The sequence below is a fragment of the Macaca thibetana genome, chromosome 20, assembly GCF_024542745.1.
Source record: "Macaca thibetana thibetana isolate TM-01 chromosome 20, ASM2454274v1, whole genome shotgun sequence".
NCBI lineage: Eukaryota > Metazoa > Chordata > Mammalia > Primates > Cercopithecidae > Macaca > Macaca thibetana.
The window spans coordinates 41,390,199-41,405,408 of NC_065597.1; the positions used below are offsets into that span (position 1 = coordinate 41,390,199).

Here is a 15,210-nt window from a genome sequence, read left to right on the forward strand (position 1 = left end):
GGCTGCCTGGCGTGCAGCTGCTTTGCAAGGTCACTGTGGGAGGGTTCCCCGAGCTGGGGCTAAGTAAAGGGGTCTCAAGGCTACCTGCCCTGGACACGTCCCCATCTAGCCTCACCTCCTCCCCCAGACTCCCCGTCCAGCCTCACCTCCTTCTAGCTGGCCTCAAGGCTTGCAGACGCCGTGCTGCCCACAACACCAGCCTTTATACCAGCAGCATGGCTCTGCCTATGTGAGGCCTCTCACCCAGAATCCCTTCCCTCCCCTTCCCACCCTTCCTCCTACCCCTTCAAGGACCCATTTGAACCCCACCTGTCCACAAAGCAGCTGCCCCAGAAAGCCCACAGGTTCCCTTCCAGCCCTCCCAGGAAGGCTCTGGTCCTTCCCAAGAGATAGGAGGACGCTGTTTCCCAGGCTCAGCCCTGCAGCCCTCACCGGCCTGATTGACAAGGATGCTCCTCTTGCTCTGGCTGCCCTCAGGGGCCACAGTGAGCTTTACCCGCAGCATCTTGCTGGATGTCGGGGAGTGGTTGACAGAGGAGTCCACCACCTCATAGATGGTGTGCAGCAAGCTGGTGATGTCCTGAATGGGAGGGAAGCAGAGACCCATGTGGGGTTTCAGTCACAGGGCCTTGAAAATAGAAACCAGAGGGCCCGGTGGATGCTGCAGGCCTGAACCCCTCTGGCTGCCCCAAAGCAGAGCCTAAGGCAGAAACCTGGATGTCTGAGGTTCATTTGGAAAGAGATCCTAGGAAGCAGAAGTGAGGGAGCAGGGAGAGAGAAGAGGAAGATCCCATAAGAGAAAAGGAAAAGAACAGGTTACAGCCAGGGGCAACTGGGGCTCAGTCATACTGGGGCCCTGGAGGGAGAGTGTGGAGGCCACCTTGGAACAGCCTCATCGAGATAGAGGGAGGGTTTAGAAATGGACTCTCATTCCTCACTGCCTGAGAGCTCCCCAAGGATGTTACATTCCCTGTACTTTGGATTTTTGTTTGTTTGTTTGAGATGGGGTCTCACTCTGTCACCCAGGCTGGAGTGCAGGGGTGTGATCATGGCTCACTGCAGCCTAGAACTCCCAGTCTCAAGCGATCCTCCGACCTCAGTCTCCCTAAGTGCTGGGATTACAGGTATGAGCCATGAGCCACTGTGCCCCACCCTCCCTTGTGCTTTTGGGTTTCCCTGCAAGGGCCAAGCCAGCTCCCTGTACCTGAGAAAGTTCTTACAGTGGGCACCGTCCACCATGGTAGCAGGTGAACTTCAAGGTGGGCCCAGGGGAAATGGGGTGGGAGCATCAAGAGCATCTGCTTCGGGTTTGAAATGAAAACTGGAAAGGGAGACGTGTCCCTGCTATGGACTGAATTGTGGCTCCCCACTCATTTGCAAATCCACAGGTTGAAGCCCTAACCCCCAATGTGATTGTATTTGGAGTAAGGAGATAACTAAGGTTAAACGAGGTCATGAAGGCAGGACCATGATAGGAGATCAGGGCCCTTAGAAGAAGAGGAGAGCTGGGATATGGCTCACACCTGGAATCCCAGCACTTTGGGAGGCCAAAGTGGGAGGATCACTTCAGCCCAGAAGTTCAAGACCAGCCTGGGCAACATAACATTCTCTACCAAAAATTTAAAAAAAAAAAAATAGCCATGTGTGGTGGTGCACACCTGTAGTCCCAGCTACTTGGGAGGCTGAGGTGGGAGGATCACTTGAGCCTAGGAGTTTGAGGCTATAGTGAGCCGTGAGCACACCATTGCACTCCAGCCTGAGCGACAGTGCAAGATCCCATCTCTTTTTAGGAAAAAAGGAAGAGACACCAGAAGAGGTCTCTCCACCAAGTGAGGACACAGTGAGAAGATGGCCGTCTGCAAGCCAGGAAGTGAGTCCTCACCAGGAACTGAAGTAGGTGGCACCTTGGTCTTGGACTTTCAGCCTCCAGAACTGTGAGGAATAAATTTCTGCTAAGCCACCCAGTCTGTGGTATTTTGTTTTGGCAGCTTGAGCTGGCTGAGACCGTCCCTAAAAGACAAACTAATCTGTGAGAACTTGACCAAATCTCATCTCTCTGAGCCTCAGGTATCCCTCAACCAGAATGGGGTGTCCACACAATGTTCCCTGGGTGTCTCAAAACCCTTCTGATTGGGGCTGGAGGGCACAGATTCCCCTCACTAGGCCTTTTCTGTCTGGGTATCTGCTGCGGTCACTTGTCTGGTGTTGGGGTGGGGGGCAACGTCCTGCTTTAATTGGCATTGGAAACCTCTGGAGAAGACATTTTTTCTCTATGAAGCAGACGCATCCATGGCCAGTTACCTGCCCAGCAATCCTTCACCTCCTGCCTGTTAAGTCCTGCAGGCTGAAGCAGCTGAGGCAACCCCAGCGCAACCCCAAACAGGCAGGCATGTAGGTGGGCGGCCCAGAGTAGTGGGGACCAACAGAGGCGCTGACCCTATCTGACCCTATCCTGGGAAGCGTGGCGGCTCAGCTCAGTTGACTTGTCCTCTGACAATGCAGGTGGGAGGGGGTCACACAGAAAAGCCAGAAATCCAGGATCTTCTGTTAAATCTTCAGAATCACTGATCTTGACAACTGATTTTTACCAAAACCCTTTGGGGGACCAGACCAGAACATCTGGGGGCCAGACTGAAATTGTGGGGGCCACAAGTTTGAGACCCAGGCTCCAGGCACTCCCTAGCTGGCTTGCTCAGTGACCCCACCTCTTCCGACGAGGCCCACAGAGGGCTCTCCTTGTTCCTCCTGTCCTTCCCTCTGGCTTCTTCATAAGGACCTGTTTGCTCACTCTCTCTATCTTGGGCAGCCCATGAAGGAGGCTTCATTATACAGATGAGGTGGCTGAGGGACACTCACTTCATCCCCCAGACTTCTGATACCTTAGAGGACCTGGGGCCCTGGTGTCTAATCAGGGTGGAGGTGGTCCCAGCAGACCGAGGGTCTCAGAGCCTATGTGCTCTGGCAATTCTAGCTTGAAAATCAACCTCACTGACTACACAGGGCCAGACACGCAGGAATCGGTGTGCTATTTCCTGCATGAACGAACGCCTGAAGGAGGAGCAGGTCTTCTTTCTGACTGGAAAGCTGGCCCACACCCCAGCTCTGGGCTGCAGATGCGGTGAGGTGGGAGCCCATCCGCCCTGGCACTCAGAAGGCGTGGAAGGGAATCGTATTTACAGCCAAATTTGAGGAGTGGCGTCAGGGCTAAAAATAGACCAGGGAAACACCAGACTCAAACACCTCCCTCCACTCAAAACCACTCCCTGGCTCCTCGGTGGGAGGAAGACATGACCCAGTGAACACTTTCTCCAGGGCCAGGCTGGGCCACCTTCCTTGGAAACTCTCTCCCTTCCTCTCATTACCAAGGCAGTGAAGGGCAATGCAGGTTGAAGCTGTCATCAATCATCTTGCTACTGCCAAGGGGAGGGTCTGCCTCACAAGAAGGGAAATAAAGCTGAGGAACAGAGGAAATAGACTGAGGAAACAGAGCAGTGATGAAAACCTTGTCCTGAAGCCACCGAGCCTCTGGGTCAAGCCATCCATGAAGTCAGACCCTGGACCAAATTTCAGTTACATGACCCAATGTATTGTATTCCTTTTTTTTTTTTTTTTTTTTTTTTTAATACAGCAGTTGGAGCGTGTATTCTGTCACTTACATGTCAAAGAGTCCTGGGTGCTTAAAAGTCACAACTTCCTCCTCCAACCTGTTGGAACAGCTCCTAAACCACAGCCTGAGAAGGAGGTGACCTTGTTAACCCAGAACTCACATCTGGCAGCATAAAGGTGAACTTCTCCTGCACTATCCACAGAGCTCCTGCGAGATCTGGAGGAGCATCCCAGAGCTGCTGGCAAGTGGGAAGAGAGGACACTGAGAGGCAGTGCCTGGGCTGAGAGCAGGGGAGCTGCCCTCCCTCCCTGTCCTCTTCCCACTTGCCAGCAGCTCTGGGATGCTCCTCTAGATCTCGCAGGAGCTCCCAGCAACTCCCCAGCTATTACAGCTTTCCCTGAGGGGCAGGACCGATGCAGGGGTGAGAAGTGGCAGTGGCAGGGTACTGTGCCCAGGCCCTGTGCCTGCGGGCATGATGCACAGCAAGAGGCCAGGCAGGTGCACTCACCTCTCGGGTGACCTTGCCGTTGTTGTCAAAGTCGTACAGGGTGAAGGTCCACTCCTGCCGGCTGTCCTCCTCCACAGACACATCGCACTGGAGCTCCTGGATGCAGAGAGATGGGTGGGGCTGGTCCCCTATCTGTGGCAACACTGACTGGGTGGTGGAAGCCTGGGCCTAGAGGCCAGGCCAAGGGGCGGCCACCTGTCCTCTGCCCTCCCCAGACCTTGAGTGGACAGGGAGCACCTTGGCCAAGACAGAACTGGCCCAGGAGGGTAGCCAGAGCCCAGGCAGGGGAGGTTTGGCCTAGGGAGGGATGCCTGCAGGGGTGCCTGGTGGTCTGTGGGTCTTGAAAGACAAAGGAAACACAGGGGGTCTGAGAAGAGGCGCTGTGGTATCAGAAAAGCTGAATTTGGACCAAGGGCAACAAGCAACTAGAAGGCAAGGGAGCATCAACTTGGGAGCCCCAGCAGCATGCCGGGGTAGGACAGCATGAGCATGAGGAGCTCGGGTGTCAGTCAGCCCCAGGCCCCAACCCCTGCAGGGCCCTCCACAGCTGTGTGACCCTGGGCATGTCACTGCCCTCTGCTGTGCCTTAGTTTCTCTTTGTATACATTATGGAAAATGGTAGCCTCTCTTCCACGAAGTTGCTGGGAAGATTAAATGCCCCACCCACATGCCCTCAGCCCAGCTGTTTCCCTGCACCTGTGGTGGGGACAGTTCCCAACCTCCCGCCTCATGTACGCTCTTCTGTCTCAGGGCAGCCCTGAAGAGCCCGGGAAGGAATGCGCAGAGGCGATGGAGCAAGGGAGGGACAGGAGGCAGTGGAAATGCCGGGCCTCCTCACCCCTCCCTGGGACAAATCTGAGCGCATGCTACATGGCTCCTAGGAGGCTCTCCAGCAGGCAGAGCCCACAGATGAACCCAGACTTCGCTGGCTTCCCTCCTTCCTCGCACCTGTGCTCCAGGATTGCCTCCCCTACACACTGCCTGCTCCCAGTGCCGTGTGGCCAGGTCTGCTTAGGGGAACTGGAAACAGGAAGTGGAGGGTAAATGCTGGTGTCGTTTACACCTGTGCTTGGAGCACTGTCTGGCACATGGAAAAGCTCAATCAATAGTAGTAGCTATTACTTTTGCTGTAATGATTAACATATTGTTTCATTGAAATAGTTATTTCAATCAATAATCAATGAAACAATCATTTCATTATTATCATTTTCAGCAACCTGAAGTGTCTGACCCTAGGGAATATGAGCCGCGAAGCGGTGAGCTGGTCACCGGAGGGCTGTGTGCAGAGGCTGGCTGAGTGTCAGACGAACAGTTCTAGGAAGCATGCTGTTCAGCAGGAAAGGGCTCCACAAACAGCCTTTCAGATCCATAAGATTCTATGGAAACAAGACCATTTTGTTCCATGGCATGCCAAACTCCACCTCTCCTTCCGCCATCAAGAAGGTGGCATCCGGCTGGCCTGGCAGGAGGAAGGCTCAGCTCCCCAGCGAGGGGAAGGCAGCTGTCTGCGAACACTAGGGGAGTGAGCCCCAGCACAGCGTCCTGGCCCTGGCTACTGCGGCTCTAAGCCATTTCCCTCCAGCAATTCTCAGGTGCCCACGCTGAGTTCAAAGCCAACCTTGCTTCAGCCATGCCCGTTTGACACCTGCCAAGGGCCCTCATTGCTGCCCAAGGCACTGTTTCATGTGGCATGACACACGTGCCTACATACACACCCCTACACACACACACACACACACACACACGCTTACCCCTAAACATGTACCTATACACACGCACACCTACACAGGTACACCCCATACGTGCACACCCTACACACACATACCTATGTACACACACACACACACACACACACACAATACCATTTACCTGTTTCCAAGACAGCTTGGGTCTGAGCTTCAGAAACATGAGTTCAGTAACTCTGGCCACTTGCCCCACCTGTCACATGTGTGTCTCCTAGGCCTCTCCCACACCCCATCTGGGCTTCTCAGGTGAGTCCTGCCTGTGGGCCACAGCTCAGTCCCAAGCCTGCCCCTCCAGAAGCAAGCACACTGGGGCTTCCAGGGAGGCAGGATGCCTGGGCCCGGTCTTCCTTCTGCCACTGAGTTTAGCCCTGGGCTTTGCCAAGCTCCCCAAAAGACCCTACAAGGACCCAGGTGGGCTTAGGGTGGGGCTGGGCTCCAGGAAGAAGCTGGCAGCCCTAATTCCTTCTAGACACTACCTGTCCTCCTCAGGCGAGCCTTCAAGCCTCTTGGAGGCTGGAGTGCTGGTGTGCTGTGTGGGGAGAGCAAGCTGTGTGGTGTGGCCTGTGCAGGATGGTGGGGCATGGCAGGGAGACGACACTGGAAAGGGGATAAGATCGGTCACCAGGGACCCTGCACACAGGGCGTCTCCCCCATGTCCCACCATCCAGCACAGGCCACATGACGCGGCTCATTCTCCCCACACAGCACGCTGGCACTTCAACCTCCAGGCCCTTGCTCCTGCAGCTCCCTCTGCCTGAAAGACCCTTCTCACCCCAAAGGCTCCCCTGTGCACCCCTCTTCCAACTCCTACCCCTATGCTCAGAGCCTCACCCACCTCCCCAGTCTCCACCGCCAGCTGCTGTTCCCTCCGCCGGGCACCGCACAGAGCCTGGAAATGCCAAGTGTCTGTTACCCCACACCCCTCGGCCTGACCCCCACCCCGGGCTCCCAGATCTCATCTCATCACTGACTGTGCAGCCACTGGGTCTGGGGCACTCAACTGTCCCCTGGTCACATTGTGCACTCCTTGACAGCAGGAACCACACCCAGTCAAAGCTGGGTCCCCTGGCAATTAGACAGTGCCAGTCAGCACTGGTTAGAAAGAGGGACACCCTCTTAAGCACTTTAGACCTTTAGGCGCATGAACTCATGATGCTGACAACAGCCCAATGCAACAGACATCACCACTGTCCCCACCTTACAGGCGAGGCATGTGAGGCCACTGAGACTTTAGGGAACTTGCCCCAAAGTCACACAGCCACTAAGTGTATGGCCAGGATTTGAACCCAGGCCTGCTGACTCTAGAGCTATGCCCTGGTGGTCTCAGGAAGGCAAACAGAGGGAAGGAAGGAGGGAGCAAGGAGGGCAGAGCAGTGGGGAAGCTCCATGCAGCAGGCCTGGGCCTGGCTCTCAGCACTGGGCACTGTGCTGGGTGCAGAGGGGCATGCTACACTATCAGGCAGTGGGGAACAGACCGTGCAGCCACTGGGTCTGGGGCACTCAAGTGTCCCCTTCTCACCCCAAAGGCCCTTCTCTTCCCAAAGGCTCTCCTGTGCACCCCTCTCCCAACTCCTACCCCTACGCTCAGAGCCTCACCAACCTCCGCCCACAGCCTCTGCTCCCTCCTCCAGGCACCGCACAGAGCCACAGAGAGGCACATCCCTGGTGTTGCCCACATGGGGAAACTGAGGCCCAGAGAGCGTCAGGGACCTGCCTGTGCCTCCTGCTCGTCCATTCCACCTGAGAGCCCCCGCAGGCACCCCCAGAACAGCCTCAAGAGTTGGAAGGGAAGGTTTCATCAAGCAAACTGAGGTCCAGAGAGGTGACAGCAGCAGCAGGGCCAGAGTCCTGCCTCCCTCGTCTACTCTCATGCCTTCTCCCAGGCTGCTGGGCACACCTCGCATGGAGGGGCTGGGACCAGGCTGAGCGGGTGGGCAGTGGTGAGTCCCTGGGGTCTGCCCTGAGCCAGGACAGCCCCAGATGTGGCAGGAAGAACCTCCCACAGAGGGTGCTATTCATGCAGAGGAAGGGCCTTCCTGTCTGGAAGGGCCTCAGCTTCCCTCCTCCCAAAGCACAAAGTTGAGAAAACCCATCTCATCTCCCTAGGACCCAGCACCAAAAGGAAACTTACTTCAAACTTCAGCTGCTTCTTGGAGCCTGGGCAGGGTTCGCTCACTCTCTCCATCTTCTTCTCATCTCCGCTGCCCAGCCCGTCGGTCTTCTCAGGAGGCAGGGCCACTGTCAGGGAGGGAGGCGAGGGAGCATGAGGACCAGGGTCCAGACGCAGGGCACTGCACTCACTGCACCTTCGTCTTCCAGGCCTGGCCTGGACATTCTCGCCAGTGGGCTGGGCCCACTCCTGCCCTGCCCATTTGCTGGGGTCAACATCACACTACTCTGGCACCTGGTACTGCCTGGGGAGACCCCCCCGCCAAGCATGGTACACCCATTTGCACTGTCGGGGGCCCCCTCAGGCCCCTACCAGCCTGTGACTTCTGCCCTGTGGAGGCACACAGCCGCCCAGAGCAGCGTCAGGCCAGAGGGTAGATGGATGAGAGTGGAGGGGTGCTTCTGGGCCTGGCGAGGGAGCTTAGGAACCATGGCCATTTTCTGCAGTCTCACTGCCTTGCGCGTGACATTTTGGCCTCCTCAAAGGTGCTACCACCTGGGCACAGCCTACGGCACCTTGGTGGATGGCCAGAAGGAGTGCCAGAAACAGAGTTCAACTGGGTTGGCACTCGTCCACATATACGTATGCACAAGCACACATGCACACACATACACACGTATGCACATGCACACACGCACATATATGTACACTCATGCATCACACCTGCTCGCACACATATGCACACTCACACATGCACACACACTCGCACATACATAAAAGGCATCTTCAGGGAGCACACTCATCCTGAACCTTGCATTTGGCCTCTGCTCACCCCAGGTTCCCCCTTCTCTGCCAAAGGTCACGGCCCTGTGTGTGGCCTGCCAGGAGCTGTGGAAGGGTGAGTGTGAAATCCCAGGACCTACTGACACTATTTTCCTGAGGAAGCCAGCTCAGGGTAGCACCATCCTCCTTGACTTAGGACCCAGACTACAAAGTGCCATCAATTCTTGGAATGTCCCATAAGCCTCCTTTAGTCCCTTCTGCCATTTTGTCTCTGTCTGATAGCGGGGCTGGGGTTTGCCGGAGCCATCTTTTCCAGGCCACACTCACAGCTCCTCTCCTCTGATTCCCTCTGTTGCCCTGGGGTAGTAAATGCGTTGTCCTGTTTTAAAGGTGAAGAAACAGCCTGGCTGCTACTCCGGGAAGGGAGCCTGGTCCTTCTACCCTGACCCAGATGTGGCCGGGGGGTTATGTGAGGAGCTGAGACTCCCCAGTCAGAGAGGAAGGCAAAGCAGGACTTTCTTGGGAAGTCAGCAGCCTGGAGAAATGAGGCCGCTGGGCCAGGCAACTAGATGGGGGCTTTGTGTCTCTCTGATCCCACACTCCTACCACACTCACACACCCCAGCTATGCAAGCAAGGACCTAAGCACAGTCCCTGGGCCAGGCACAGTGGGGATGCCCCCAGTGGGCCTGGGCCCCTGCTCTCCTGCTCTGCTCGGTCCTGCGGGCTGGGAGCTCTCTCCTCTGCAGTTAACGAAGGCACTTCCCTTTGGCGCCACTGTACGTAAAGATGAGGCAGCAATGACTAAGCACTTGCTGTTTACTAACTCCATCCTCACGAAGCCCTGTGAGGCAGTTATTATGATTAGCTCCATTTTCCACATGGGAAAACTGAAGCTTGGAGAGGATAAGTGCCTTGCTAGTAAACGACAGAGCTGGGATTTGAACCCAGGCAGCCTGAATCATGCTCACAGTCAGTCCACTAGGCTGCCCCTCCATGCCTTTCATGGCTCAATTCAGGAGACTCGGTGCTTCTCTCAGCCTGCCTCTCTCTGTCTAATGGAGGCCGGCCAGCCAGGGCAGTGGTCATCTCTACCTGGGTTCTGTTCTCTGGCACTGTGTGACCCTGGGTGGGTCACATACCTTCTTTAGACGTCTCAATTCCCCAGTTGTAAAATGAGGAAGCTACCAACCCCTTCCCCAGAGGATTCTTGTGTGGATGCAACAAGCCCTGATCACAACGGGCTAAGACCTCCAGCACACTAGGACTGGCCATGAGTAGTAACAGTCAGGGGACCGATGACCCCACCCCACTGACTCCTGGGAACAGGACAGTTAGCAGCTAAGTTTTCTCAAAACGGAGGCTTCAGGAATGCAAATGGACACAAAAGCATTATATCAAATACACACAGCCTGTGCAGGCAGCTTTGGACAAGGCCCTTGACTTTTCTGGACCTCAGTCCCCTCGTCTGTAAAATGGGAACATGACGGCCTCACCTTCACAGGGCTATTGGGAAAGGGCAATGAGGAAAGGGCTTACAGAGCACAGTGGCCGGCACTCAGTAGGTGCTCGATAAATGCTGGCTTTGCCAAGGATGTAGACGGGCTGTGGTCCCAGCTGACAGCCCAGATCTCAACGATCCCGCTTGACCCCAAACTGCCCCACTGGAGAAACCAGAGTAATATCACCGCCTGCAGCATCCTCTACTCACCCCTCCCAGGCAGGGGGAAAGCAGAGAAAGAAAAAGAAGAAAGAAAAACAAAGCCCAGATCCATCTTCAAAGCTGCTGCCTCTCTCTGCAGAGGTCCTGGCTGGAGATGCAAGCTGGCCAGGCTTGTCGAAACCAAACTTCCAGTTCAAAGGGAAGTTATCAGAAAACCACCTTCAGGTTCAATGTTGCCTTTCATGTTCCACTTGATAAAATCCAAAGAAAAGGAACCTCTGTCCCTGCTCTCTCCTCCTCTGGAGCACTCTTCCCCCGCCATGCACGGACAGCCTGTCTTCCCTCAGGACCTCCCCTCTTCCTTTCTCCTCACCTGAAGGGGCTGGAAAACATCCCCCTCAACCCCTCATATGTCTTCCCCAAAGACTACGGTGGTCCAGATTGTCCTCTCTTCACCAGTGGCTCCCTCATCCCATCCCAGCTCAGAAAGCCACCCAGACATCCACAGGTCAGCTGAACCCGCCAGGGGCCCCTCCCAGCATGGGGCCTGTGATCCATCCTGCCCTGGGACTGTGGGGGTCAGGAACAAGGATAGTCAGCACTCTATCTCCACCAAAGGTCATTCACCCTCCTATTGTCCCCTGCACAGTAGCCAGAAGAGGTGGCAGAGAACTGGCCATGCAGACCCCAATGCCAGGGGCAAGGGCCGGGCCTCATCCACATATGAGCCCTCTGAAACTAAACTAAGTCAAGCCACCAAGGCCCCCAGTCAGCCCCGTGCAGAAGAAACCACCCTCCACCCATCAGTGAGCGCAGGCTCATGGGAAGCAGGAGAGGGGGACTGGTGCTCGCTGCAGGCCGCCCAGGTCATGCCAAGGAGGATTGCAATGATGTATTTCTGTTGAGATCAGCTTTGGCACCAGAGTCTGAGTCCATTCTCTGCCTCTCATTCTGGTTTAGCCCAGCCATTTTTCCCCTTGGGAAATTATCTTTTGGGGGCCTAATATCAGGGAGTACTGATCATGCTGATCACTCTTCAACTGAAAGTCTGAGGAACTGCAGGAGACACTGCTCATTTGGAAGAAAAAAGGAAAGCAGAGGACCAGATGGGAAAAAAGGCCTTTCACTTGCCTAAGAAGCACTTCTGGGTGACTTAGAGCAGGAAGTGGCAAATTGCATTTGCTGAGCCAAACCTGGCCCACCTCCTGTTTCTGTAAATAAAGTTTTATTGGGACACGGCCATGCTTATTTGCATTGTCCATGGCTTCTTTCACTCTATGACAGCAGAGTTGAACTGTTGCAACAGAGCCCACAAAGTCTGAAATACATACTATCTGGCCCTTCAGGAAAAAGTCTGTAGATCGATTGCTGCTTTAGATGTGTGCTACCCTCCACTTCCAAGCACAGGATATGTGCTTGAGGAGCAGGGCACAGACAATTTCACCTGTAATTTGCCTGCTTGATTGGAAACCCTTGTGCAGTACACAACCTGCCCAACCATACAGTGGCCATGGAAGAAAGAAAATGTCAACTCTGCTTTCTTAAAGCCTATTGTCAGCTCATATGAATCTGGGGGAGTGGTACTGGTTTGAAGAGCTCCTTCTCTTTGGAAGCTGCTCCCTGTCCCTCCTCACACCATAGCCACGAGGAGTCGGCTTGCTGTGTTTACCAAATGACGGTTCTCTCCCCATTAGCTCCCAGCCTGGCAGCTCTCCACCCTCAGCAACTGCCAGATTAAATGCATTACTTGACCATCTTCACCCGGCTCCCTTTGATGTTCCCTTCTCAAGCTTCAAAATACCTTTTGGAGGGAGATCAGACAGCATTAAACAGAATTACTAATTAATTAAGCAAAGTTAAATTTTAAACACTGTTTGTTGTGTTAGCCAAAAGCCTGAACAGAACAGACTTTTTTCCTCCGCTGAGATCAAAGACAGTCTCTTCCCTCTCCCCTCCCTCAGTTTAAAAAAAAGGGAGGGGTGGAGAGGAAGAGAGAGCGAAAGAAGAGAGTGAGGAAATACCTGAATGGTGACAACTTTGATTGTGGGTCTAGACACCACCCCCGCCTCCCCATGGGCCCAGTGGGAGGCTCCTTGGGGCTCGCATGCTGTGACAGCCACAGTCACTCGGGACTGTTTACCCCGGCAAATGGCAGTGACCCAGGGAGCAGGATGGCACGGCCCACCCAGCCCAAGCTGCTGACAGCTGGCGCCACCCAAACAGCATGAGAAGAAGGCCTGTGAAATAAAACAGACCCACCCTCCTCAACAGTCTGGCAGGGTGAGCTCCTTGGGGCTCTTCCCCTTGGTCCGGGGTCACTTGGGGTCACTACGAGACCGGCTCCAAGAAGCAGGCTGTGCACTGTACATCCCCAGGTGGTGCCACTCACATGACCGATACCCTAGATATGTGTATTGCTTATGACATCCTTTGGACAGATGGCAGAAAGGTGTCTTGAGGAGGGGCAGCTTTTTTCTGATTTGCACGAATGCATCCGGAGCTGGTGGGGTGCTGTCTCCCGCCGTTCAGTCTAGCACTTTATTCTGTACACTCCTATCTGGGACCTTCTGATTGCCTCACAGGAGCCTCCATATCTGCACAGCCAGAAAGCAAGTTTCTTGAGATCTGGGGCCCTCTAGGCCTCTGCTCCCGGGTTGCCCAATGCCTAGCGCTTCCCATCTGTGCACAGGGCAAAGATTCTGCCAGGCCTGCTGAACTACAGCACATTCTACAGGTAGGCATAAGGAAGCTTGGCTACATAACAAATATGCCATACCTTCTGCCTTGATGGAGACTGGGAAGTGCCATGGGGAGGTGGGGAGTTGAAATTTAGGTAAAAATCCAAACCCGGGATGATACCAGTAAATGCCAGCTTATCTTAAACACAATACAGAAAGGCCTGGTGCATATGAAACTTGGAAAGAAGAGACAAATTTGAAACACAGTTATGACTAAATCGGCCCCACTAAAGACCAGAAATTACTAACACTTCAAATGCATGGCAGACCCCTCTCTTAGCCTAGTTACCTGGCAAGTTCTTCTCGGTGAATACAATGTAAGATTTAACACAAGCCAGAACTTCCTTGCTAGAGTCTGGATGCTCGCCCTGACATATCCACAGTCCTTTCTCAATTGTCCACGTACAGATTATCTGCTGCAAATATTTCAGTCTCAGGGTTGCTTGCCAAGATGTTTGAGTCCGCAACCTTCTGACAGCAGCTGTTCGAGGGAATGCAGATGAATTTTAATATTAGCCTCTGCCAAATATAATTAGGCGGGTAAATCTGCTGCCAGTAAAAAGAGAAAGATATCATATGTGCATTCCAGGCCAAATGGTTTCTTGCAGTATCTGTATCAGGCTCTCCACAGGCAATGAGGGTCCTAGTGATCCCACCTCTGTTTGTAAACACAGCCACACACACTTTGTTGGGCCGCACGGAGAGGCTGGTGAAGTTAGTAGTACCACACATTATTCCATTAAGTCCTCTTAACACTGAGTGTGCTACTGTTGGCATTGTGCAAAAGAGGAAACTAAGCCTAAAAACCAAAACTGATTACGACGTTTCCCTGCTTAAACCCCTCCGCTGGCCCCCTTTCCCCTAAGGAGGGGTCCAAAGGCTTCCACAACCCGGCTGCTGCTGCCTCTCAGCCCTGTCTCTCTGTGCAACTGCGTTCCCTTTTCTGAGCCTGCCATGCTCTCATCCCTGCCAAGAACACTCTTTCCAGCTCTGCAATTCCCGCTCATCCTTCAAGTCTTCAGTTTAAGCCTCCCTTCTTCTGAGCAGCACGCTCTCACACCCTCAGGGCTAGGTTAGGCTTCCCTGCTCAGTGAGCCTTATTACACCATTATTATATCACTCATTTAATCATCTGAATCTTCCGTCAGCCCAATATATATACCCTGAGATATATATGTCTATAGGGCAGTGTCTATCACACTATAGGTGCTGCATCATCATCAGCATCATCAGCTTCATCAAAAGGAAACAACAGTAAGTAGCAGAACCAGGATTTGAACCCAGAAGTTGTGGAACAAAGAGAACTAAACCCCAGTTTCCCAACTCCTCAACCACTGGCCTCTCCACTCTGTCAGACCACAATAGCTGACACCTGTTCCTGCCTGTCCAACAATCCTCCTTCTTCTGATAATAGCGTCTGGCTTTCCTCCGCAGAGCCACTCATCCCCCACTCTCAGTCTATGTAGTTTATGGAGACTGATCCCACTCCAGGGTCGCACTGCACTCAGTACCCCCACCTGATCCAGCTTGTTTCATCCTGAAGGCCATGTGGCTGGTCCTAGGTCAGTATGAAAGGAGAGTTTATGGAGAAGCTAATGAAGCTAGACTTCTGGGCCCTCTCACCTATATGGGCCCTTTCCAAGTCAGAATGGGTCTTTGAAGGTGTCTATGTGGTCATATGTGTTTGTATTTGTAACATTTTCCAAATTAGGCATTTTATCCTCAATCTATTAAGATTGTCATCTAACCATTCTGACATCCTGTGCCTGTGTGAGGTGATACTGGGGGAAATACAGGCATTTCTGGACATGAGCTAAGGAGAGACTGAGGTGGTGAGATATTTATTTTGGTTTAGCCCCTGAAAGCTTCAGGTCCCACAAAACCTAGATTTACCCTGGTCAAGTGACCAGTAAAGTGGTCAGTAAAGTGAGTCTGACATGTACAAGGACCACTGTGACCTGGGAACTTTCTTCCACCTGAGAGGGCTGTGCTCATAGGATGGGAGTGCCCAGAGCTGGGCACTGCCACCCTCGCCACCTGTGGGGGAGAAGCTACCA

General features: G+C 53.9%; 1 protein-coding gene across 1 annotated transcript in view; it reads right to left on the reverse strand.

Annotated features, from left to right (window-relative positions):
- NKD1 (NKD inhibitor of WNT signaling pathway 1) overlaps nt 1-15,210 on the reverse strand; it is an 84,039-nt gene that overhangs the window by 3,968 nt on the left and 64,861 nt on the right. The window contains exons 5-7 of the mRNA XM_050774801.1: nt 7,992-8,098; nt 4,116-4,211; nt 433-580 (exon numbers count right to left, since the gene is read on the reverse strand). Of these exons, the coding sequence (XP_050630758.1) occupies nt 433-580; nt 4,116-4,211; nt 7,992-8,098 (351 nt within the window). The remainder of the gene's footprint in view (nt 1-432; nt 581-4,115; nt 4,212-7,991; nt 8,099-15,210) is intronic.